This window comes from Euleptes europaea, chromosome 15, assembly GCF_029931775.1.
Source record: "Euleptes europaea isolate rEulEur1 chromosome 15, rEulEur1.hap1, whole genome shotgun sequence".
In the NCBI taxonomy this organism is placed as follows: Eukaryota; Metazoa; Chordata; class Lepidosauria; order Squamata; family Sphaerodactylidae; genus Euleptes; species Euleptes europaea.
The window spans coordinates 13,761,525-13,786,993 of NC_079326.1; the positions used below are offsets into that span (position 1 = coordinate 13,761,525).

The 25,469-nt window shown below is 41.6% G+C and overlaps 1 protein-coding gene across 1 annotated transcript in view; it reads right to left on the reverse strand.

Moving 5' to 3' along the window:
* The window catches only part of SLC12A8 (solute carrier family 12 member 8), an 82,343-nt gene that overhangs the window by 19,389 nt on the left and 37,485 nt on the right, over positions 1-25,469 (reverse strand). Inside the window, exons 5-7 of the mRNA XM_056861376.1 lie at positions 20,458-20,571; positions 12,271-12,358; positions 9,136-9,223 (exon numbers count right to left, since the gene is read on the reverse strand). Of these exons, the coding sequence (XP_056717354.1) occupies positions 9,136-9,223; positions 12,271-12,358; positions 20,458-20,571 (290 nt within the window). The remainder of the gene's footprint in view (positions 1-9,135; positions 9,224-12,270; positions 12,359-20,457; positions 20,572-25,469) is intronic.

Sequence of the window (25,469 nt, forward strand, 5' to 3'; positions counted from 1 at the left end):
ACTCACCTTCTGAATTCTCATATTCCCTAATAAATGCAGTTCCTTTAAGATGAAAGTGGGTCAACGTGACCAGAAGTAGTTAAGAAAAAGGATTACTTTGTTTTTAGTCTTAAAATTCCATACTCTGTGTGACAAGCCTATTTTCCTGCTGAGGGTACACACACAGCTTCCTAAGATTTTTCTGGGATCTAGAGTTGTTTTAACCTAGAAACCTTCCCCTCATTTACCAGGTGTTCTAATGGTAGCGAGTGTATAGGCTTTGGTTTCGCTGCTTTGAGATAATTATTGTTAGGTGTGCAAGTACTTTAAGGAACTAATTGAGGCAGGATTTGAACAGAACAACAAAGAAGATTTGTTTATTTACAAGATAGTTTCAAGGTCTAGAATAGCAGCACCGGTCTCCAGGCTGACAAAGGAGAAACCTGGCTGAGGCACTTAATATTAGATCAGTTATGGCATTAGAGAGTAGTTTGGATTTTCTGTAACGCTTTCAGACAATCGCAGGCTATTAGTGATTAGCCACTAGGTGGGATCCTCTCACACATACTCAGGTTTCCACCCACACCAGCCTGCACTTTCCCCAGAGTCAGGCTAAAAAGTACAAGGTCTGCTCATCACCAGAGTCAGGCCTATTAAGTGGGGTACTCTATTCTGTCCCAGAGACAGAGTTGCACCTCTCTGCCACACAGCCAGGCAGAGCTACCCCTCACACTGTCTGCCCTTTTTCCTGAGCCAGACCTGAGGGATTCAAAAAGATCCCTTACTCAGAAAGATTATGTTTATGCTCGATGGGAGAGGTGGAAACTACAGAGCACATGCTTCTGAGATGTCCACATTACAAGGAGGCCAGATCAAAATATCTCCAGCCAGTGTTAGTTGGGCTTCTTGATGAATCTGATGCAGCCAAACTGAAATATCTGATAGAAACCACTGGGTATCCAGACAAGTAGCCCGATTCTGTCTAGGGATATGCAAGACATGGGGAAACGATACTAAAGCTGACACACAGTTTTAAACCCATTTGACTAGCTCCAATGTTCATGCAGCTATTTTTGTTGTTGGATTGAACTATTGTTGTTTTAATGATGTTTTAACTTTGTAATACTGGTCAAGGACCGCAATAAATTATAATGAATAATAATGAGCCAGACCTGAGCTGTCACTGCTCTCTACCTGAGGCAGATCTGAACTCGCTCCTCCTCTGCTTCCCTCCAACCTTCTATCCTCCTCCTGAAAGGTGACCAGCTGTTGGAACAGCAGCACACCTAGGGGCTCCAATGAGTGTCTGTTTCTCCCTTCAGGGGCAGGAGAGCCTCCTGTTCATCACACTCTGCATATTCTTCAACCTTAATGAGGTCAACGGCCCAATTTTTATTTTTATTTCATTTGTAAATTGCAGTTAATACACTGATAGTGCTGGGGTCATTTGTAACCTGCATTTGAATTGAAAGGGAAAGGTAAATAAGCACACAGGGGCAAAATGATGTTTTCTTCCTCAGTGACCTTGCTGCTATTTTTGTTCCCTTGAAGCCGGTAGGAAAGTACATTTAATTTTTTGTTCATGTTGAGGGTATATTCATATTTTCTACAACAACTCAAATATTTTAAATTTGGTTCCCTTTTTTAAAAAAGCATCGTGCAGCACATAAAATACATGCAACGTATTTCAAAACCCATACGACCACCACAAAACCAAACGAACCTTCTTATTTCTAGATAACAAAACTGCTAACAGATAAAAGGTACAAGGAAAAGGCCGGGTGGATAAAGAGAAATATAAGCTTCCATTATGAAAATAAACAACTACTTCGAAAATAGCACTGCTACCAGTTACAACAATGTGTTTTGTTAAGCTGGTTTACTGCACTGGTGAAAACAAACCGCTGATTGTGTCAAGCTTTGCATATCATTTTAGTTACCAAATGCCTGCATTTGAAAGTGCCACTTGACATTCCATTCACAGCTTAGGAGGAAGTGGTCTTTTCACCAAACCTTTAATGAGAACAAATTCCTCAAAAGGAATTGGTAATTCTGTTCCGATCGGTTCTCAAGTACCATTACTTCATATATTTAATTGCTGTTCTTGTTTTATTTATTTTTAATTGCTTTGGAGGACAAATGTTTCTTTTAAAAAATAAATGACTGATTAAATAACCATCATTTCTTTCCTCTTGCATTTCTCATGCAATGCCAATGAAGGGTAATTCTGCCAAGAACAAACCATGTTTTTTAATCCTTTTATTACATCTGCAGCACTTTGTACCACCTCCTCCCCTCAAAAAGAAAAGAAAACTCTTGCTTGCTGTTTTTTTAATGATGCTTTAAGATGGATTCAAACTTTCTGAGTAGCATGTTTTCCCAAAGACCAAATTTTAAATTAAGTTTCCTTATGCCTTGCTTCTCCTTGTTCTATCTATCTAGTATATTTTTATCCCAGCCTTCCTTCAAGGAGCTCAATGGGTGTCGCTTCCCCATCTTATCTTCACAAAAACCCTGTGAAGTAGGTTAAACTGAAAGAAAGGGACTAGCCCAAGGTTATCCAGCAAGCATAATGGCAGTGTGGGCATTTGAATCCAGGTCTCTCAGACACTAGTCCAACTCTCTATCCACTACACCATACTGACTGTGCATTCCCTTTCTCTACCAAATTCACCACATGCTTAAATATACATTATGATAACACTAGGTAGCACAGAACACAGTTCAAACTCCTGTCTCAGCGGGGACACAACCAGGAGTTCCTGCAAGAAAGATTAACCAATAGCTGCCTACTGTTATCTTTCAAAGCTTCCTGTTATCACAAAAACTTTTAGGATAATGCAAAGATTTAATACAGGCATGCCTACATGACAGGTATACAGAGTGGTGTAATAATGGGCAGTGTTGGACTCAGGGTCACATAACACAATCAATGCAAGATCTTTTACTAGATCTCTCAATGCTTGCTTTATCACTGCAAAGCAGGATGGGGTCATTTATTTTAGTTTATTTTTACCCCGCCCTTTCCTGGCCCAAGCCAGGCTCAGGGTGGCTAACAACAGTATAATTTATATCATATATCAATTAAAAACATAGAACATAAAACATATGTAACTATAAATATATACTTATAATAAACAATAGTAACATTAAACCTCTAAATTAATTTAAAATGGGGGACACTGGGGAAAGATGAATGAACGCACTAGAAATATCCCTTCCCTGAAGCTTCTATCAGCGGTACGAGAGAAAAAAATCTCCGTACTTTTTACCCCACTGCAGCTTTGGCAAGGGAGCAATTTATATTGAGGAAATAGCAAGGTCGAGGGGAAATCCTTAAGACCACAGACCTAATCCAATTCACATACAACCCCCACCCATAGGCCTAATCTAATTCATTGCCCTCAGATGTTTTTTCATGTTATGTTGGGAGAAACATATTGTCTGGTTCTTAGACCTGGGAAACCTAATTTTAAACCTGTGCTCAGCCATGAAATTTCACTAAGTGACCTTGGTTCAATCCTATCTGTTATTCTAACTCAAATGCTAGTTAGATAAAATAGGAATGGGAGAAGAAAACTAAGCATGCTGCCCTGAACTCTGTAGATGAAGGGCAGCATTAAAATTTATAAGTAGTAATAATGTGATTCACTAAGCTACAAGTAACATCGGCCATGTTGTATAGTCTGCCAGGCCCTTAACAACTACCCTAGTTTGCTTGCTGCCCCAAGTAGGCTTAGTGAGTCTCAGGTTGTACAGATCAGATGTAAAACTTGATGATCTAACAACTGTCTACATGTTAAATACTCAGTAAATTAAGATGACCCACAGTGGCCAAGTGGTTGGGACAAATGGCTAAACAGAGTTGCACTTTGGTTCTCGTAGGTTATCCGGGCTGTGTAACCGTGGTCTTGGTGTATTCTTTCCTGATGTTTCGCCAGCAGCTGTGGCCGGCATCTTCAGAGGAGTGTCCTCTGAAGATGCCGGCCACAGCTGCTGGCGAAACGTCAGGAAAGAATACACCAAGACCACGGTTACACAGCCCGGATAACCTACGAGAACCAATGAACTCTGATCGTGAAAGCCTTCGACAATATTTAGAGTTGCACTTACCTGTAACTGTTGTTCATCGAGTGATCTTCTGTGCAGGCACACATGGAGACTGTGCATGCGCAGGCCAGCCGCGGACAGATTTTTTTAAGCTTCTAGAATTCTTCGGCTTTAGAGAGAGCGCTTCCCTTCCCCTCAATCCAGTGTCACATTTCCTGACCAAACGATTACATGATTCGGAGAAGAAGCACTCTTCCCTCTGTCCTCCTCCCTGCCACCATGGACCCAATAAGAGATGACAAGACAGATCCCACAGCGGGGAAGGAGGGGGGGATGCATGCCTGCACAGAAGACCACTCGATGAACAACAGTTACAGGTAAGTGCAACTCTGTTTTCATCGTCGTGGCTTCTGTGTAGTCCCACATGGGAGAGTTAGCAAGCTCGCTTACCAGGCGGCGGGTGTGGAACCAGTTAACGAAAAAGTGACTGCAGCCCTGCCCTCCCTACAGCTGCTTCTCTGCTGGAGTCCATATCAATAGAGTATTGTTTCATGAATGTTGAAGGCATGGACCACGTTGCCGCCCTGCAGATGTCACAGAGGTTGACCCTGGAAGAAAAGGCAGCAGAAGCAGATTGTGCTCTGGTAGAATGGGTCTTTACCTGGAGGGGACGTTGGACTTTTGCCCTCTCATATGCCAGTCTAATGGTAGATGTAATCCATCTAGACAATGTCTGGGAGGAAGCACCTTTCCCTTTATTTGGGCCCTTAAAGCACACAAACAGGTTATCTTGAGACCTGAATTCAGATATTCTCTGTAAATAAAGTAAAAGTGCTCTGTGAACATCTAAGGAGTGTAGAGACTTCTCTGCCTGTGATTTCAGGGTTGGGGAAAAAACTGGTAAAACGCTGTCCTGGGACAAATGACAAGATGACACCACCTTAGGCAGGAAGGAGAGGCTTGGACGGAGTACCATCGTGTCCTTGAGGAACTTAGTAAAGGGGGCCTTGTGATGTAGGGCTGTCAGGTCACTAACCCTCCTAGCGGAGGTCATAGCTACTGTGTGTGTGTGTTAAGTGCCGTCAAGTCGCTTCCGACTCATGGCGACCCTATGAATGAAAGTCCTCCAAAACGTCCTATTTTTGACAGCCTTGTTCAGATCTTGCAAATTGAGGGCTGTGGCTTCCTTTATTGTCCATCCATCTCTTGTTGGGTCTTCCTCTTTTCCATAGCTACTAGGATCACTAGTTTATAAGACAGGGGGAAAAAAGACAGGAAAGGCAGTTCACAAAAGCCCAGTGGTTCAAAGGGTAGGCCCATCAACCGTGAAAGTACCAACGACAAGCTTCATTGAGGCGTGGGTGGTCTTACTGGGAGGTAAAGGTTGTTATCATGATCTGTGTGTACCAAGCGAGAGAGAGACTGCTTTCCAAAATGCTTGATTGGCGTTTTCATTTTTCTCCTTAGTCCCTTTACTTATTTTACCTCAGTAACTAGTAACAGAGATTTATTAAACACTGTACAAGGGATGGACTTGGAGGGAAAATGGTAGGTAGGGAAGGTATAGAACCAGAGCTAGCTTATAAGTTTTTCTACAGAAAAGGCATACATCTTAGATGGTTTAGTTAGTACAGAATAACAATTCTTAAATTACATTCCCAGATTCAGTTCCCAGAACTTCCTATAGATGTTCCTATGTTTGACCAGTGAGATACCCAAGCTACTTTCAAGTACAGATATAAAAATATGGCATTTTGACACCTGCATTTTGATCCATCTCTATGCCATGTATTATGCAATTGATACAAAGATAACATTAAAATTGCATAAATTTACTGAAAAAAGTCTGGTGCAAGGAAACAGAAAGTGGCACAAAATACAGAAGGGGGAAGAAAAAAATAAGGATTTCGGAGTCAAAACAATGGGGCTGTAAAATTCAGTGGCATTTCTACTTTGAACTCTGTTAAAAATATTTTTCATCCTCTACCTTTCAGTACCTGACAACATGGAATTAAAAAAACTAAAACAACTCAATTTTTTTATTGCTAGATCACCAGATTACGTTTGGGATTAAATTTTTATAGCTGTATGTTTATATGTTGGCTGGCATGTTGTTATATTAAATATATATGAATAATCTAATGGAGTTTCTACAGTAACATTTTCCTGTCGAGGCTTTTTCTCACAAAACATTGAGAATTAAAATATTTCATATCACACATATGTATGTTCATAAATTCTCCCCATATTGTCATCCTTTCCTGGGAAATCAGAAGAAGCTAAAGTTTCCCTTCTCTTAGCAGACTCCTCTCAGGAGATAACCATTCAAGTAGCCGAATTTTGCCTCCGGTCTAGTGGAATTCGTAACCAGCTAATCTGGTGAACTGGATTTGTTTCCCCACTCCTACACACAAAGCCAGCTGGGTGACCTTGGGCTAGTCACAGCTCTCTCAGCCCCACCTATCTCACAGGGTGTCTGTTGTGGGGAGGGGAAGGGAACGTTATTGTAAGTCAGTTTGATTCTCCCTTAAGTGGTAGAGAAAGTTGGCATATAAAAGCCAACTCTTCTTCTTCTTCTAATTGAAAACCTTTCCCCATAGAAGATCTTTCCTCCTCTTTTTCAAATCATCCCTCCCAGAATCATCAACTTTTATTATTTTATTTTATTATTTTAACCTAACTTTGATTTTAATTCAGAGCTGATATTGTATTGAAATAAAACTTGATTGATTGATGTACATAAATTCATAGGATCCTACCAATTGATTAGGTATAAGGATGTCAAAGAATATTCTCTCTGTTATCCTGGGAAAACATCAAAATATCTGGGTAGAATCATTTAAAGTGACAGCCTTCCATGAAGTATACTAGTTTGCAGTTCGGTTTGAACATAACACATACTGAGCTAACTTATCAAATAAATGAATATTAATCATTATAGGTATGTCTGCCTAATCCTATCCCCAGTCACGAAGGAAATTATGCTACATAAAATACACTGTTGAAGATTGGCTGTAAAGGACCTTGAACAAGAATGGGAGATGGTCATTCAGATTTGCAAACTAGAGGTATGTGTTCCTTTGCTAGGTATGACAAACATATTCGGCTGTTTGTCAGCGTCATCAATAAGGAAGCCCCTTTGAATTCCTGTGGGTAACTTGCTCTTGTCATTTTGTGAATCCCAGATCTGTCAGACCAATGAAGTCTCGATATAATTCCTATCAACCCAATTAGCAGGAAATCAAATGGAAGCCTTTTGTATGAGATGCTGTTGCTGTAACCTGCCTTCAAATGTAAATGTCGTGGAATGTCTAAAATTTCATAATCCTCTTGCTTTCATTGAAGTTATGCTAAGATTTCTGAGGGACAAGGTGATTATTTAACAATTGCATTCTAAATCTGGTCTGAGGTTCTAATGAAGGAATGGGATACACTGAACAATACAGCTTGGCAGTATTGGCCTGCTTTAATTCTTGAGGGTCTTAACCGAGGGATTATGCTAAGACTTGGTATTACTGAGTTCTGCAGGAGAATGTAAGCTGCTCAAATCAATTTCCCACAGGAAGTTTAGGGTGAAATACTGAAAAAGCAGTCCAGGACCTCCATTTTGTCTAGAAAATTTGATCTGAGGGGTAGTGACAGCTCTGTGAATGTGTAGCATGTCCTGTCATCTATGTAAGACTCGGCATGTGTGTGTGTTAAGTGCCGTCAAGTCGCTTCCGACTCATGGCGACTCGGCATACAGGGAAATTATTTGCTCCATTTACTGTCTTCACTAGCATTATGCATGGGCAGCAGTTAAGTCTAGGCTTCCACAATGCTGAGAGAGACTTGCCTGGCATATCTAAATCCTTCCCCAGCTCACTCCACCTCACCACCAGCACATTCCCTATCAGAGCCTGAAATGCCACAGTTTGGTCACTTCTACTCTATACATGTTGGAACTACTTGTATTTTTAAAATTTATTTTGCATTTTACTTATAAACTGCTGGCGTGGATAATTACTGGACACAGTGTGCCTAATAGCAGTTTCATTCCAGAATATGAGGATGTCTATTAAAGTCTCATAAAATGCAGTCAAAGCAAAGCTTCATGTCATCAAGAATCCAAATCCTTGCAGGCTGAGCCTGCAGAATCATTAAGCAAGCAAATATCTGCTTTGGTATACTGAATATTTCAGCTTTATATTATTTCTTTAAAAACATATTTTCTAAAAGGTGCAGGACAACACTAAGAATCATTAGAAAGTGTCTGGAAAAATCTCAGAAACAAGATAAGAATTCCCAACAGACAAGAATCAAGTTGCAGCATCTTACATGGTTACCTGTTCTCCATTTGCAGTCAGGCTTTGCACTGTGTCTTTCTGCAAGGTCAAGCTCATAGTCCATATTATTTCAGACTTTCTATTTCTCATGCATCTTTTCTTATCTCCCTTCCTTGCTGCTCTGCAATGCATATCATCTATCTGGACTCTTTTAACTTTCCTTTTCCAGCCTTCCCATCATGCAGTGTCTATGTGAAGAATACCCCTTCCCTTCAAGCTAGCTACCTTTCTTCAAAACCCAGCAAAACATTTCCTGAACTGCCTTCTGACAGTTAAACTTTCTCCATTGTTGCAAATGAATTATGACACCTTGTCCTGAATTAACTTGCACCACATTATGGAGGATGTATGACTGCCATGGAAAACATCACCCCACATTTTTTTATTTTGTGGCAATATCTAGAAATATCTGATGGTGTTAAACAGCTATCTAACAGTAATAACATTCACTGAATCCTACAGCGGACCCTACTGGCCGGCTGTCTCCAGTCTCTATATCCTTCTTTTCATGTCCTCTGAAAGTCAAGTCATTTCCCCTAAGGTCCGGATTCCTGAATCTTGTAAACTGAATAAGCTGCACAAAGTAAACACCTGGAAATCAATTTGTGTTATTTGTTTGGTGCAATGAATTTGAGTTTATTTTGTTCCAATTTTGGAACATTTCAGTACATAGACACTTAGCCTTCTTTGACACTTCTGAGTACAGTGCTTTAAAACATGTAAACTTTGAGTACTATACTTTCAGCACTGAGTGAAGTATTTTATGTGTTTAGTTAGTTACCTTTTCTGCTATCATAAAATCATAACGGAGTGATTCCCGGGTACAAATGGCTCCCAGCAAGAAAACAAAGACTATATAAAGAAACCACCTGCAAAAAATAAAAAGACAAGTGTCAAGCAGATAAGGGCCATCATTTTTAAAAACCAATTATGGTTAGGTGAAACTACAGCATACCATTCTTTTGCTTTTTTAAACAGGCTCCAAACCTGCATTGCATGAGTGGAAGGGCATTTCTCCTCATGCAACAAGGGGAGAAATTTCTACAGATGCCTTCTTCTCATTATAGTTCTCCACTCTACATGCCATTTTGTTCTCAAGGGTCTCCCTGACCCTCAGGGGTTACTTTTCTGGGTGGCAATATGAAAGGGGGGGTAGGCAACAATTCATTCTAAAGGGAAACCCAGTGATACTGAGGTGTGATTTAATTTCCCTTATTCTTCTTTTAGATCACTTTAGGAACAGTTATGAAATCAGCCCTGGATGGAGGTTTAGTTTAGAAAAAGTAAAGATATACTTGGAAACAATGTTAGCAAAATCCTTTGCAGAGATTTATGCTATGGCGGCTGCCACCACCATGCGGTAAAGTCGGCAATTAACAACACACTGAAAGGGTTGGAGGCCATGTTACAGGGCCACAGGGAGGCTAGTTTGGGTAACTGATTCCAGCCTATAATTTCCCAGGTGGAGCTTTCCTATCACCATTGGCAAACCTCTGACAGCCACCAGAAATGTTGAGCATGGAGACACACGTAAGTTCCACTTAGCTAAGTTCCACACAGTAAGCGCTCACAAACCCTATATGCTAACTGAGAATCACAGTGCCAGCCCCTAAGCAAAGCCACACCCTTCTAAGCCCATTGAGTTCAATGGACTTAGAATAGTGTAATTCTGCTTACGATGGCACTGCAAGTAATCATGACAAGACTGTTTCCAGGAGCAAATCATCATCCCATATAAATCTGCATGTCGATTAAAATCATATGGGGACAACCTATACAGAGCACAAGTGAAAAGAGACTGGATTGGGGTGTTCTCTGTGATGGATTTAATTTGCTAAGTTTTTCTTTCTAGAGCTTGTTGAGGAAAAGGAGTGGTATTGTTTAGTTTATCTTATCAATTTCGGTAAGATTTTAAGAATCTTGATACCATACAAGGAAATGCAAGACACATTGCTTTTTTGTATCCTGAATTAGATAAGGAGAGGCTTGGCCTATATCCAACCATGCAGTTAAGAAAACTTAAATTCCCTGAAGTTTTCTTTAAAGGGGGTGGTGATTGCCACTGATTCTCCCCTCCTACTGCAGCCCAGTGAGCCCCCTGAAATTTTGTTCCTGGGAGCCAGCAGAACCTCAGCAACAACATAGTGGGGGTTGGAATAGCAGAGAGAAAATTGGTGAAAATTTCCAACCCCTTTTGAGAAAATTGACCATAAGTTTTTGGAATGTGGTTGGACACAGAGCTCCTCTCTTTGTACAAGGAACTGGTTTACATGAATTTCAGGTCCCTTTCAGCCCTGCTGAAATCTAAGTAACCTTTGGAATAGATATCCCTCTATCAATCTGCAGTCACCCACTGAAGCCTGGCTTTTGGTGGTGGGGCTCTTGGGCAAAATGCTCTCAGTAGCATCTCTTTCCCCCCACTATAAGCAGGTCAGCCTGCTTGCCTTCACTCACTCATTCGACATCTCCCTCTGGGCCCAGTCTACTGCCCACTAGGTGAGGACAGCAATGGCAGTTGCTTCTTCTTCTCCCTCCAGCTTGCTTGGAGAATTGCCTGAGCCTTAGATTACCAGCAGAGTTTTAGAAGATTACCTGACACTGGAGAGAGGCATCAAATGACAGTAAATCCTACCTTAGTGGTAACTGTTAGTTCTGGCCTTCAAAATACTGTAGTTCTTACAATAATAAATCCAAACGCTTGAGCAGCTTTTATTTATTTATGTTCAGTGCCAGCTGTGTACATGGCATTTATTAAAATGTATAAGCAACAACTACTACAAACAAAAGATAGGACATAAGCCCCTGACATAAGAAGCTCACGCTAACGTGATAAATGAGAAGAAAGAAAGATGGGAGAGAGTTATCAGTTGAGCGAGAGAGGGGGAACCAGGGATGAATAAGTTGAGCGAGAGAGGGGGAACCAGGGATGAATGTATGGAAATGCAGTTATGCTAATTTAAGCTTTTTAAGCCACCTCTCCAGAGACCTACTCAAGGAATATGAAGAAAAAAGGTGGCACCTTAAGATATCTTTTAAAAAATCTAGCCTGGACTAAAAACGAAGTCCCAGTCCTACCTCGATGGTAAGTTTTGGAGTGTGGCGATGGGTTTCCCCAAAGCTCTGCTTTGTTCCCCCTATGCTTTTCAACATCTATGTAAAATCGCTGGGAAAGGTCATCTGGACATTTGGGCTGAATTGCCACCAATATGCAGAGGACACTCAGCTCTATCTTGTGCTACCTGCATATCCTGGGGGGGCTGGGGAAACTGTGAACAGTTTTGGAATGGTTGAGAACTAACAAGCTGAAACTTAATCCTAACAAAACGGAGGTGCTACTAGTGAGAGAAAAATCTGACCCAGGGAATGAGTTATCCCATTCTATATGGGGTTGCACTCATCCTAAAGGATTGGTTGACTATGGATCTGCTGCGGTTTCTATTATGCAATAAGTGCACCAAATGATATTTTGATATATTTTGATATTTGATAGGGCTGGTTTTTATTTGTGAATGCTTTTAATATGACAGGACATGGTGTTTTAAACATGAAAGCTGCCCTGAGCTCAGTTTTGCTGGGGAGGGTGGAATATAAATGTAATAAAATAAAATAAAAATAATAAATTAAATTGGTCATGTTCACACAGAGGAGTTTTGGCTGTTGTTAATATCAGTCCCTAAAAAACCATGACAGTTCAGGAGTTTTTACCTTTTTTCTAATTAACTAATCTTGTTGTCAAGCCCTCCAGGGTAGAAGGTCGTAATGGCAGATTATTTAAGCAAGGGCCAAGTTTTGTTTTCCAGATAATTAGAGGATGATTGGATAAGAAATTGATTTATTGTGCCTAGGAGATAAATACACAAATGGCAGAAAAAGTTACTATGAATAATTCCACCCACCCTGTTTTCAAGGGACTTACGAGATGCCTATTGCAGACAAGGATCCTAGAGGAATACTCATTGCAGGCTTCCGGAGATCACCACTCATATTGAAGCCAGCCATCACACCTGCAGTATGGGACACCCAAAAATAAACAGGATACTGTATTAGATCCGTAAGACAATGGACTTTTTAAACAACACCACTGCATGTACTGATATCTGTACCATGTATGCAAGCTTTGTGACTAAGCGATCAGGTATCCAGTGGCAACAAGCCTCTAACTACATGGCCACAAAGAGGTTCTTTGTACCAAACTAGACAATGACATCCAAAGAAAAACACTGATTTAAACAAAAAGCAGTGTATCTCAGAACTATCACTTGAAAGCAGTCCTTGTCCAAATGTCCATTGACATTCTACCTGGCAAGTCATGCAAGCAAGCTACACATATTACGCAATCTGTTAAACCCAAACACACTATGGGTTGACGCTCTTGCAAAAGACAACTATTGTCATGAATCCTTTCAGATCATGAACCTTCAGGACAGAGATCTGTCTTTGTGATTTTTTTCTGTAATGCATTGACTCACCTCTGTACCTTTTGGATAAAGGAAGTTCCTCATCTAAATAAATACATTCATTATGAAATGTTAGACCCTGGCAACTCAAGTCTAATGATGGGTAAACTCTTCCTGGCTTGATTCAGAATTCCAGGCAAGTGTAAGCAACACTGAATAACATTTTTTTTAATTCCCTAAGAATTTTAAACTGTCCCTCCTTGAATTGCAAGGAGAGAGAGAGTATCTGTTTGTGTGAGAGAAAAATCACCGTGGGGGGGTGCATGTGCACATTCGCTCCTTTCCGTGGCTGCAGGAGGCGCATTTTTGGGGGTGCAGCCCCCAAACTTTCAGCGTAGCTTCAGATGAGGCTTCTTGCAAGAATCTCCAAGTATTGTAAAGATGGGATCAGGGGGTCCAGAGATATGGGTCCCCCCTTTTCCCTATTGGGATGAATGGGATCAGCCGATCCTATGCATCTAGAGAGCGGCAAATCCAAGGCAAAACCTCCCGTGCTTAAATGGAATCGTATTCGATTACCCAGTCCTTCCTGATGGAACAGAAGACATCCACAATAAGACCCCTTTTAGGGCTTTAATCTATATTTTTTTCCCGTGTGTATGTGGGGGGGGGCAGAGTCTGTGGGGGGCAGTTTCTGTGGGGGGGGAAGCCAAAGGAGGCTTTCGCCCATTCTGCCGAGGGGTGTGTGACCGCTCACCTCTGTGGGAGTGTGTGTACTGCTTTTAAAGTTAAGTTTAAAGTTGAGTCTGTGCGGCAGCTAGCGAGTCTCTCTTCGCTTGGCACCCTTGGTGTCAAGCCTCCTCCTTGGTGTTTTTCACTGTTTTTGCCTCTAGCCTGGGGTTGAGTGCAACGGGGCGGCTTGCGTGAGATCCCCTGCGTCTTGGATTTTTTCCCCGTTTGGAGGGTGCACCGCGGCGCCGTATTGGTTGGAGAGGTGGGGGGTGGTGCTGGTGAGACTTGCTTGAGTTTGGTAGGGTCGTTTGCATAAGGGGGGAGCATCCCTCCACCATGAGAAGAAGGAGCAGGCCAGAAAATACAAACTCTGGGGTTTTTTTACACTGTCTGTTTTGCTGCTCACTCAAAAATGTTTTTGCAAAATCTGACTTTCACAATACATTTTCACGGTCCAAGTCACCTGCTCCTTTTTTCCCTTTTGCTATAGCTAGCCTAGTGCGCCTCTGTTCCTTTCCATGGTCGCTCACGTGTTGCTTTGCATTGCAATGGTTAGCACGGGAGGTTTTGCCTTGGATTTGCCACTCTCTAGATGCATAGGATCGGCTGATCCCATTCATCCCAATAGGGAAAAGGGGGAGAACCCATATCTCTGGACCCCCTGATCCCATCTTTACAAAATTTGGGGGTTCTTGCAAGAAGCCTCATCTGAAGCTATGCTGAAAGTTTGGGGGCTGCACCCCCAAAAATGCGCTCCCCCCGGAGCCGCGGAAAAGGGCCAATGTGCTTTAAGTGGCTTTATTCCTGTCACTGTGGGCGATTTGGGGGGGCAACCTCTACCGGGCCCCATATCTCAGGACCCCCTGACCCAATCTTTACAAAATTTGGGGGTTCTTGCAAGAAGCGTCCCCTCAAGCTACCCCAAAAGTGTGAGACCTCTACCCCCAAAAATGCCCCCCGGAGCTGCAGAAAGGCATGAGTCCATTTTTAATGACTTTATTCGGCTGAATTTTTCCCCAAACTTGAACTAGGCGCCGAATTCCACGGATCCGAATCGGGGGAATTCAGACTTCAGCATATCCCGAATCGAGATGGGCCGAATTCTGCCGAATCCGAACTATACCGATTTTTTTTTTCAACAGCCCTAGCGATTGTGCTGCTCCCAGGTGCTGTTGTGCTGTTCTGTCCAAGGTCAATCTATGCCCCGTGTTTAGTCTTCCTAAATTCCCATATTGTTGCCAAGTGCTCCTTCCTGCCTCTGGGAGGGGGGTTGCCTAGGTTACCAGTTATATCCTGTTGCTTTTCCATATATCCTCTGCACCTCGCCTTTGCTCCTTACTAGTGTCCTTCTGAATATTGCTTCTGAAACCTGTCGATGATAACCAATAAAACTGCTTTCGTGGATTTGCCGTCTGCTGGAATCTGTTTATGGTTTGCCGCAGGGCTAGAGCTCACATAAGTGCCGTCAAGTCGTTTCCGACTCATGGCGACCCTATGAATGAAAGTCCTCCAAAATGTCCTATCTTTGACAGCCTTGCTCAGATCTTGCAAATTGAAGGCTGTGGCTTCCTTTATTGAGTCAATCCATCTCTTGTTGGGTCTTCCTCTTTCCCTGCTGCCCTCAACTTTTCCTAGCATGACTGAGGAGGGAAAGGTGAAATAGGAGGATGCATTAGGGAAGCATAGGGGAACATTAATATATGCTTTGGAGTACACCACAAACATCAAAAAAGTTGGAACGAGTACATTAGCAAATAATGGGCAATGTTGATCGCTTTCCCCTTAACATTCCATCGCTAGTCTCTCCACTTTAAAAACAACCCCCCAAAAAGGTAAAATAAAGCATTTTTAAAAAGATAGTGCGGAGGGGAGGGAAAACTGGGAGAGGAGGGGGGCACAGATTCAGCTGGGGGAAGGGTGGATGTGGGTGAGGATGGGCCGCAATGAGCAGCGGAAAAAAACACTGAAAGGAGTATTATGCATGATAACGGAAGCCGACTCAGAATCAGCTTGAAAAATACATCAGCATATAAGCACTCCCAAAAACCCCTGGAAAACACCAAAGAAAAATCAAAGTGACTCCTAAAGGGAGGAAAACATGTATGGAAAACACACACACCCCTCCGTACAGTTGGAGGCCAGAATCGACAATAGCCACACATGCAGAAAAGGCCCATATGTCCCAAGGAAAGTGCTCTATCTGTGATGCTTCCTTCTGCCTTCATTTCTGCACTATCTTCTGCAGCCACCAGATAAATGGGGAGGTAGACCTGGACGGCCCAGGCTAGCCTGATCTCGTCAGATCTCAGAAGCTAAGCAGGGTCAGTCCTGGTTAATATTTGGATGGGAGACCACCAAGGAATACCAGGGTTGCTGTGCAGAGAAAGGCACTGGCAAACCACCTCTGTTCGTCTCTTGCCATGAAAACCCCAAAAGGGTTCGCCATAAGTCGGCTGCGACTTGACGGCACTTTACACACACACACACACACACACACACACACACACACACACACAAGTGAGAGGACTTTTCCAGCTCAGATTACAATCTGAGAGGGGGGGGGGGACTCTCAGGCTTTAACACAGGTCCTTGTTTGGGACTGGAGGTAAGCATTGCCTATCATCAAGGTTCATATTCCAACAAAGGAAATCTCCCTCCCCCCCAAAAGCTAGCATGCAGGCCAAGCAAGAGTTTAATTACATGAATGACAAAGCCACTTCTTGGCTATTGCATTACAAAATGTTTGGGAAGAAAGCCAGTAGATTCATCTGAAATGCTTTAAATATCTATTACAAAGAGAGGAACAGAGATGTCTTGGTTGTGTGACTATAATTTCACTTGCATCACTGAAGCAATGTACATAAAAACCCAGAGATCCCAAAACAAAGTTTGACCCCCCTCCACCTTCAATTTATTATTTTCTCAGGCAGTTTCTACAAATTACAAGTTAGTCTCATTTTACAGTGCTGGAGCCAGATAATGACTGAGTCATGGAACTGCGTATTACCATAAAGAGACCCAAACATGACCTTAAGTTTTGGCACACTGCTGTGGGGACTACATCGTTCGACTTGTGAAGCTGGGGATGGAGTTGTCTTTATCATACTACTGCAATCTATTAAACTGAATGGTATGAACAAAATGATATAAATGGATCAGTATAATATCCACTCCAATTTGCACAATTTCATCATAGCCTTTAATTCTTAATCAAGGGATTTATCTCTAAACTCTTTGATTTTTCAGAAGGATCAGAAGGGTGCTTTCACATGTCACAAAACTAACCCAGCATAGATATTTTTAAGGGCAGTTTTGCACATGGTCTAGTTGATTACTGGAACTTCAGCTTGTAGCTACATCCTACCAATGCAATTCATCCTTTAACTGAGTTTTAGGAACTAGACAAGGCTTCCAAGCTAATGCCAATCTCTGGCTTGGCACTACGCTGTGTGCCTTATCCTCATGCTCTGCTTTTCCCTCCTCCACTCATATATTCCAGTTCATCATTACCTCTTTAGCACAAACATCCAAACCAGCACTCTATGTATAGTTTGAAGCAGTTTTGTTTGAAGGACAAAATTGTAGTTTGGATGTAATGGCAACATATGGTTTGCCTAAAGAGAAAGTGTTGGAATGCCATGTCTCTTTGTAGCAGCCTCAGGCTAGGATCTGGGAATGGGGTTTCTTCACTCATGGTTTCTTGTCCTCCTTCCCTCTCTCTCTCCCACTAGCACCAGATAATTCCTGTTTGGCTTGGCCAAGTGGGAATTTAAATATACCTCCACACTACTGATGTGCTTCCCAGCATCTTCCCTCCTTTTGTGGGACTTCTGGCTCTAGTTGGTATAGTTTCACTATTGCTATAACAACAGCACCAACATATCAGGCAGTTGCTTCACTGGTATCCTGTGAGGCCAGTGACTCCGAGGTCCTAATGAATCATTTTTTTCCTGTCCCATAGCAAACTGAGTCTTGGTACCTTCACACTTCCTCTGAATACCAGCACCAGGAGGCAAGATCAGGGGAAGGCCTCGGCCTCTATGCCCTGGTGTTGGACCTCCAGAGGAACAGGTTGGCCGCAGTGTGAGACAGGATGATGGACTAGATGGGCCACTGGACTGATCCAGCTGGGGTCTTCTTATGTTCTTATACTATTGTCACTTCTGGGCAAAGGTCTCTTGTGGCTACCTGCTATGCTGACTGCTATTCCTTCCAATGGGGGAATCTTACCTATGGGTAAACACAGTGTACTGAAAGTAAATAACTTCTGAACGCAAAGAAATGGAGGAGAGGTAAGTGTACAAACACAAGGCTCATTCAAAAATGGCCTATGTCATATAGATTAGTGCCAAAATCAGTAACCAGGAGACAATCTGTGTTAAAGGAGAGGACTGAAGTGTTGAAAACAAGACACAGGGTAAATCACCTCTGGCTTCCTAGATTACTTGGCTGTCCACAGCTCATGCCCCTATTCTAATTTCCAAATATTCACAAGAGACTTTTCTTTAGGCCTAGTCTTGGATAATATCCCCAGAGAAAAGGCACATTGATTTAACCATGCCACTGACCCATCACCGTTGTGAGCAGTTAAGTCTGAATTTTGTAAATACTTCAAGAATAAAAGAGGAAGTTTTTTTTCCCTGAAAACCAAACGAATGGCATACTTAACCCAAAAAACTGTATTCTGAGGGAGCATCTAGCACAACTACTGGCTTCATTAGTTCTAATGAAATAATAAATCACCAGTGCTTTAAAACATAAATTATATCTGTTAGCTTTGGCTTGTTTCCTAGACACCAAGAATTAGTAAGAGTTGAAGCATAATTTAACAACATTACGGGTAATTTTTATTATGGTACTCATGTATTCCTCCTTCCATACTCTGCTATCTTGGATGACAGGTGCATTATTGCCTTCCTTACAGAAAGCAGCTGTGCAGTCACACTAAACTCTGGGTTGGACCCAAACTTCAGTGATCCGAGCAGAGTTTGGGAAGGGATCACAGCTATCTTTCCCTTCTATGTCCAGCAGTTTTCATTGGGGTGGGGGTGGGGGCTGATTTCCACCAATTTCCCCTTTTCACTGCAGTCCCTGAACGATCTCTGACAGTGTTCCCAATTGTGCCCTGACTTTCAGGAACATATTTTCAGGAGGTAGGAGGAAGAAAGGGAAAGCAACTATGATCCCCTACGTAAGCTTGGCACCAGGTAATAAAAGAAACAATGCGTGCTGCAAATCTACAAGATATACAAAAAATCACAGCAACTACGGCCAAAAGTTATAAAGAATAATACTCATATGGGCTATAAGTGTGTATGTATTAAATTGGAAAATAAGAAAATCAACTGGTATAGCATTAATACATAAGCAGAAATGTCTTCAGATACAATATAACAATCTGAAGGTGTCAAATACACAGGCTTGTATTCTAAACTCAGTAACTGCCACAATAAAGTTCTTGTGAAAATAATGATTGATGCACTCTCAATATTCCAAAATCCAGGTGAATTGATGTAAGTCTCCAACCGAAGGGGACTGAAGAACACAGAAGAGACATAGCTAATTTGCTGCTTCCAGGAAGACTGTTCCCTGGAGTTAAAATTTAACATGGTACTGAGGAAGAAGATGCGAAACGGGTATTGCCGGATGGATACCTGTCTGCTCTTCATTCTTCAACATCTCTTCTACGTTCTTCAGTCCCCTTTGTGCTAACATGATGCTTGCTTCAAAATCAGCAGGAATCAATGGAGGGCAAAGACAGAGACAATTTCAACAAGAGATGGGAAATGAGAAACCTTGTTATATTATACTGTTGCCCCTCATTCTTATCAACTGGTATAATACAGCAACTATCAACACAATCCTAAGCCCCACTGAATAGACGTGAGAAGGATTCTGAGCAGATCTGCTCAGGGTGGTACTGTAAAAATATGAGCTAGACAGCCCTGGGTGAAATCTCACTTCAGTCCGGAATTCACTGAATGCCTTACCCTTCCATCTACACAATATATACAAATGTATCTTACAGGGTTGTTGTAAAAATTACATGTAAAGCACTTGGAGCACTTAGTAAAACAACAATGCATATCAGTGGTCCCCAAACTGGGCAGTACCACCCCCTGGGGAGGCAGTGGGATTATTTAGGGGGCACTAAGAGGCAAGGGGGCAGCAGGGGGGCGCTAGAGGTGGGCCCCTTCAACTGTGTTGTTGGATAGGGTCGGGGGTGCTGGTGTTGAGTTTGGGAACCACTGATGTATATAAATGCTAAATAATGAGAAGCTAGGCCATTTCAGTGTTATGAAGTTTGGATTCGGGTGGGTTTTTTTCCTTTTAAAGTCAAAAGAGTTATAACAAATGATGACTAATCGATTATCACTCAGACACAAAATGAAAACAAAACTGAACTATGGAATGAGACTACAGCTGTACAGAATGAAAAACACGAACCCACTATAGCAGGTTGATATTGCCTAATCCGGGTACCTGAAAAGGGGAGATATACTCAATGAACTCCAGACACCATTTGTTCACATTTGCTTTAGAGTATTTGGCTAGATACCTTCACATACAACTCCCCCACATTCTGTAGCTAAACAACAACTGACAAATATTAGCCAAAAAGAGCATAAATATTAATTTTTTCCAAACTTATTTGAGACACAAAGTATTGATTTTGCAAAGCTTGAAAGTTTTAAACAGATATTGAAGTAATGGAAAGGATACTTGGAACATTGTGGGGTAAAGGGCCAAAGGAAGGCAGAGAATCTGTGAAGGGGACTCCTTCACTCTTGGAAACAATCACCTTTTAGGCTGAGGCAAGGTAAGCCCCTATTGCAAATACTTCTCTTCTCTTTACAATTATGAGGTGTACAAGTATGATTTCTTTAAAAGCCAAGATCTTTATAATGCACAGAAACCACCACGATGGTTACATTGAAAACTTCTTGGGTACATTCCATAAAGTTCCACAGTACCTGTAGCAGCTGGGAAGAATACTCCAAATACAGTGAAGAAAGACTCCCCTGGACTGTAGTCAGGAAGTGTGTTGTTCAACATAAGGTCTTCGGAATAGCCAACAAAACCGTGTTCTGCAAATTTGCAAGTAAAATAAGAGGAAAATACATTTTAATGTCTGCTGCAGACGGTGTTTATGCTCTCCCTATCACATACTCTCCTCACTAATGCCTACCCATTTCTGGGCTTTCTTTCTGCAAATATTGCATCACATTATGTTAACTGCTTTGCTACCGAATCACAGGATAATAACAATAAAGTGATGTCTAGTCATAATCAACTTATGGTGACCCCTCGGGGGGAAGGGTTTCAAGACAGAGGCGGTTTGTCATTGCCTGCCTCTGGATAACAACCCTGGTCTTCCTCGGTTGTCTCCCATCCAAGTACTAAGCATGGTCAACTCTACTTAGCTTCTTCGTTCTGACAAGCTTGGGCTAGAGTGTGCGTGTGATTCACGCCGAATCACGGAATACGAGATCAAATGTCCAGGGACAACTGGCACTATACCAGCTCAAATAAGGAACATCAATAATGCTTTTTGAAGTGTGATACTTTGGAATCAGGAGGATCTGTTTAAAATAAAACAGTATCTATCAATATCAGAAATACTTAAGCATATAATTAGAAAGAGAAACACAGGGGTTTGGAACAATTATTTATTATACATACATATCGGTCACTAGTTTTGGCTGGTCTGGCTACTGTTGCTCAGGCTGAGGACATATGGCAGAAAAAACTCCTTGGAACCTCTTGCTGCCTGGTCCTTGTTGAACTGATGGCTGCCCGGCCACTGATTGGCCATCTACAGAAGAAGTGCCATAGCGAGAAGAACAGCAGCTCCCTCATCCAGCAAGCAGCTATGGTGGCATAGTGAGGTACTTGAGTAGTTGTATATCTTGCAGTGAGGTGCTTGAGTAGTTGTATATCTTGCAGCAAAGCAATTCTGTCCCTGGTCAATTTAATTCTGAAACCTCTTCACATTTACATTTCATTTCTATTTCAGCTCAATTTATTTCACTTCTGCTAGGAAGGTACAAAAATCTCAGTGTTGCCCCACCCCCAGCCCTGCTTTCAGGAGCTACAAAGGTAACATACACCAAGAGGTACTCAGCTATTATTTTTAATCATTTCTCTCTGGTCCTAGGAAGGACAAAGAGACTTGGCAAAATACATGCCAATTGTTGCTATGTCATAAAAATAGCGGGGTAATAAATGGAAAAAATAAATAAATAAACCAGGGGTTGGGCTTATTGACATCTGCCAAATCTTCAAGCAAAGTCACTGAGGTCAAACGCAGCCACGGGTTTCCAGTACCATCATTCTTTTTCGTGAAAAGAAAACTGTATCTTTCTGAATGCCTTACACGGATGACCGGTGATCCATGAAACCTGGGACTTGGCATTCACAATTCACAGTCTGTGTGCAGAATTTGCTATAAAACTTAACTTTAAGACTCCCCAGAAGGAGTTTCTCAGACAGAGTGATGCACAACTGAAAAGGATCCCACAGGAAGTATACTGAACAACAAGATTTAGCACAGAGACTGTGTTTGCAATCCCCTGCCTGCAAAGTGTGTGGTGTGCAACTGCCAAAAGAAAACTTTGATTTCTGTATACTGGAGGGAGGGAGCGAGTGAGAGAGGGAGGGAGGAGACTAAAAGAAATGTCTGAGTTTTGAAAAACATTTTGGTGCATTGGAGTATAGGACACACCTTAGAGGCTTGGAAAAGTTTGAGGTTTCCGCCTAGAGCTCTGAGAACTTGGAAAATGATTTGAGAAGCAAAGCCAGTGAACGGTGGTTATGCAGGGTGAGCCATTATGCAACTGCCGAAAGGATATCTTTTTTGCCAAGTTCCATGAAACCTGGTCTTCATTACAGATTAGTCAAGTTTTGAGTCAAATTCAAGATATAGACAGTCTGCAATGTTAAAGCTAAGCAGAGTCGAGCACAGAAACAGGACTGTATTGTGAAACTCAATATGCAATATTGAAAGTGGCCCAAAATGATGATCACTAAACTACACTGGGTTTGCACTTTAGAAAAATAACAGATGTTGAAATATAGATATTTTTTTTAAAATAGAAGGTTAGATAGTCATTTAAGAAACTGGAAAAGAAATACTTTCCTCAGACTTTCTTTAAAAAAATGTACTGGGAGGTCACTGGAGCAAGAAAATGTCCACTGTATCTCATCACTTTGTTCTTCCATTACTAAACTGTATCTGTTAGTATTACATTTAAAGAAAAGTGCATCAGAAAATGTGCAGGTACCTTTTCTTCATAACCCCCAGCTCACCACCTCACAACCGTGGCTATGATGAAATACAAACAGCACACCTTCAGAACAGCTGGAGATCCTGCCCATCATTTTAAAAAATTAACCACTGATTATAATGCTCCAAATTTCTGTCACGGTCTAAAAACTTAATTTCTTTCAGAAAATCTTGCAGTGTTAATTGCTTTCTTTCCATTTAACATGTGGGAAGACAATCTTGCTGCTAGTGTCAAACCAAAAACCTCAAGAAAAACATTTGCCGAATAATTAGAACAGAAAGTTAAAAGTCCACCATCTCTTTTTCATTAGAGCCAGGGTGGTGGAGTGGTTAAGAGTGTCGGGCTAATATCTGGGAGACCAGGGTTTGAATCCCCACTCATGCCATGGAAGGTCGCTGGGTGACCTTGGCTAGTCACACTCTCTCAGCCTAACCTACCTCACAGGGTTGTTGTGAGGGTAAAATGGAGGAGGATATAAGCTGCCTTGGGTCCCCATTGGGGAGAAAGGTGGGGTACAAATGAAGTAAATAAATAAATAAACCTTCTCCCATGTTATGCATTATTTCATGTATATGAATAACAAGACAATGATAGACATCTACTGGTTAATAAAATCACATATAACTTTTCTTAATTCATTCAGTAAGATTTAAGGTGGCTGACTATATGTATTAAGTGTATTTCATGTCTCATATGAGAAGTGCCCAAACTGGTGATAATCTAGAAATGGCAGCCCCTTCCCCTCCCCCCATATCTCCTTTTTAAATAACTGTTTACAGTCATTCCTTTAGTGAGGGCAATAAAATCTTCATAAAATGTTGCGAGTCTTATCTCAGAGTTATTTCACTACCTAAGAAATCAACTAGTGTCCTACCTCACAGGAAACAATGTAATTATACATAAAATAACTAACGATTTTGCACTTTGTGGTGGCACAAAGTCTCAGATTCAGCCCTACCTATCTTAAACTACCCCAATGCTATCTATCCATCCGTTTTTTATTCCCACCCTTCTTCCAATGAGTGCAGGGCAACATATATAATTCCCCCCTCCTCCATTTTATCCTCACAACAACCCTACGAGGTAAGTTAAGATGAGAGAATGTGATTGGCCGAAGCTTCCTTCAGAGAGGATTTGAACCTGGGTCTGTCCAGTCTTATTCCAAAAATCTACCCACTATACTATACTATACTGTACTGGCTATTTCCCAATGTTTTGGAAAGGAGTCTGAACATACAGTTCTGCTTTACTCTCACTATAAGTGCCTGCCTGATTTTGGTTACACATTACCAAGAACATTAATTTTTAGGACTCCTGCTTTAAAGATCTGCCTGCATATTCAGAAGCTGTTTTGATAACCAAGCAGTGTATCTCCTTGGAAAATGTGGCGCAATATCTTGGAAACTCTTGATTCGTAGATCCTTCTTTACACACTCTATAAAATTCTTTCTCATATCTCAGGTAGCAGACAAGATAAGAATTAATGGAATTTATAAGGTCTTGTCGAGTTTTGCTGAATGCACCTCCCAGGATAGCCTGCCATTTCTCTATCATACACCTAAAATTAGGATCATAAGAAATGCCTTGGCAGGATCATACCATGGTCCACCCATCTAATCCAGCATTTAGCTCCTCTGTGCATTATTCTGTCACAGCCATTTCAAGAAGTGGATTAAGATGTCCAAGATATGAAAGATGATACTGCTATATGATATATATAGATATATATAATCAATTAAAATGAGATGGGGGGATCTTTAGCGTAGAGTTATACTAAAGCTACAAATACTTTCCAGGGAGATGTACACAGTGTGTGTGTAGGGAAGAAATATCAGCATGGGATGGGTGGGTAGTTCATCCCTTCTGAACTTTATGTTCAGCAGTTAGTACTGCATTAATCCCACCTCATGTGTTTGGAAGTCTACCCCAAAGGAGAGTCAATCTAGTATCAGCGCCAATGATCCGCACCAATGATGAATCTTCCCAACCAGATTTCTACTGGCAGATTTCATCCCTAAAATGTTAAACAAATATTGTGCAAGGCAGATGCGTCTGCGGGGACATCAGTACAAGTGTTCACAACACAACCCTCGCTTAACAGATCAGAATAATAACGGCACAGAAAAATCTCAAAGCTATAATTTAGTCCACTCCCTTGCATGAAAACATATAATTAAATAATTAAAGGAACAAGTTCAGTATTTGGTATAATTTTCTTGCTATTTCATTACAAAATTCCTAACTGGCAATAATTGAATGACTGACAGTGTCATCTCAAAGACTGAAAGGAAGAAGAGGAGGAGGAGGAGGAGGAGGAGATCCCTGATCCTGGAATTATTCCTCACCTCTGCCTCCTTCCATATTACAAGCAAAACAAACCCTCTAAAATAGAGACATTACACAGAATTGAAGGGTGAAAACAATCTAACAAGGCCCAGCCCCGTGAAAGGCAATTTGGCCTCCTTATCTTTTGATGAAAAAGAATGTGCTCCCTCAGATTAATGACGTGTTTACCAAAAAGGAAATCACCACCCTTCTGAAGCACTGACTGTTTGTTCCTTCCAAGTCACTGTTCACTGATTCTGAGCTGATCTCCCAAACCTTCCCATTTAAAGCCAGTATACAATGCAATTTCCTCTTGGCAGCTGGCTGCTCAGGATGCTCAAGATTCCACTTTTTAACTCTGTCCTGAAAGCTGC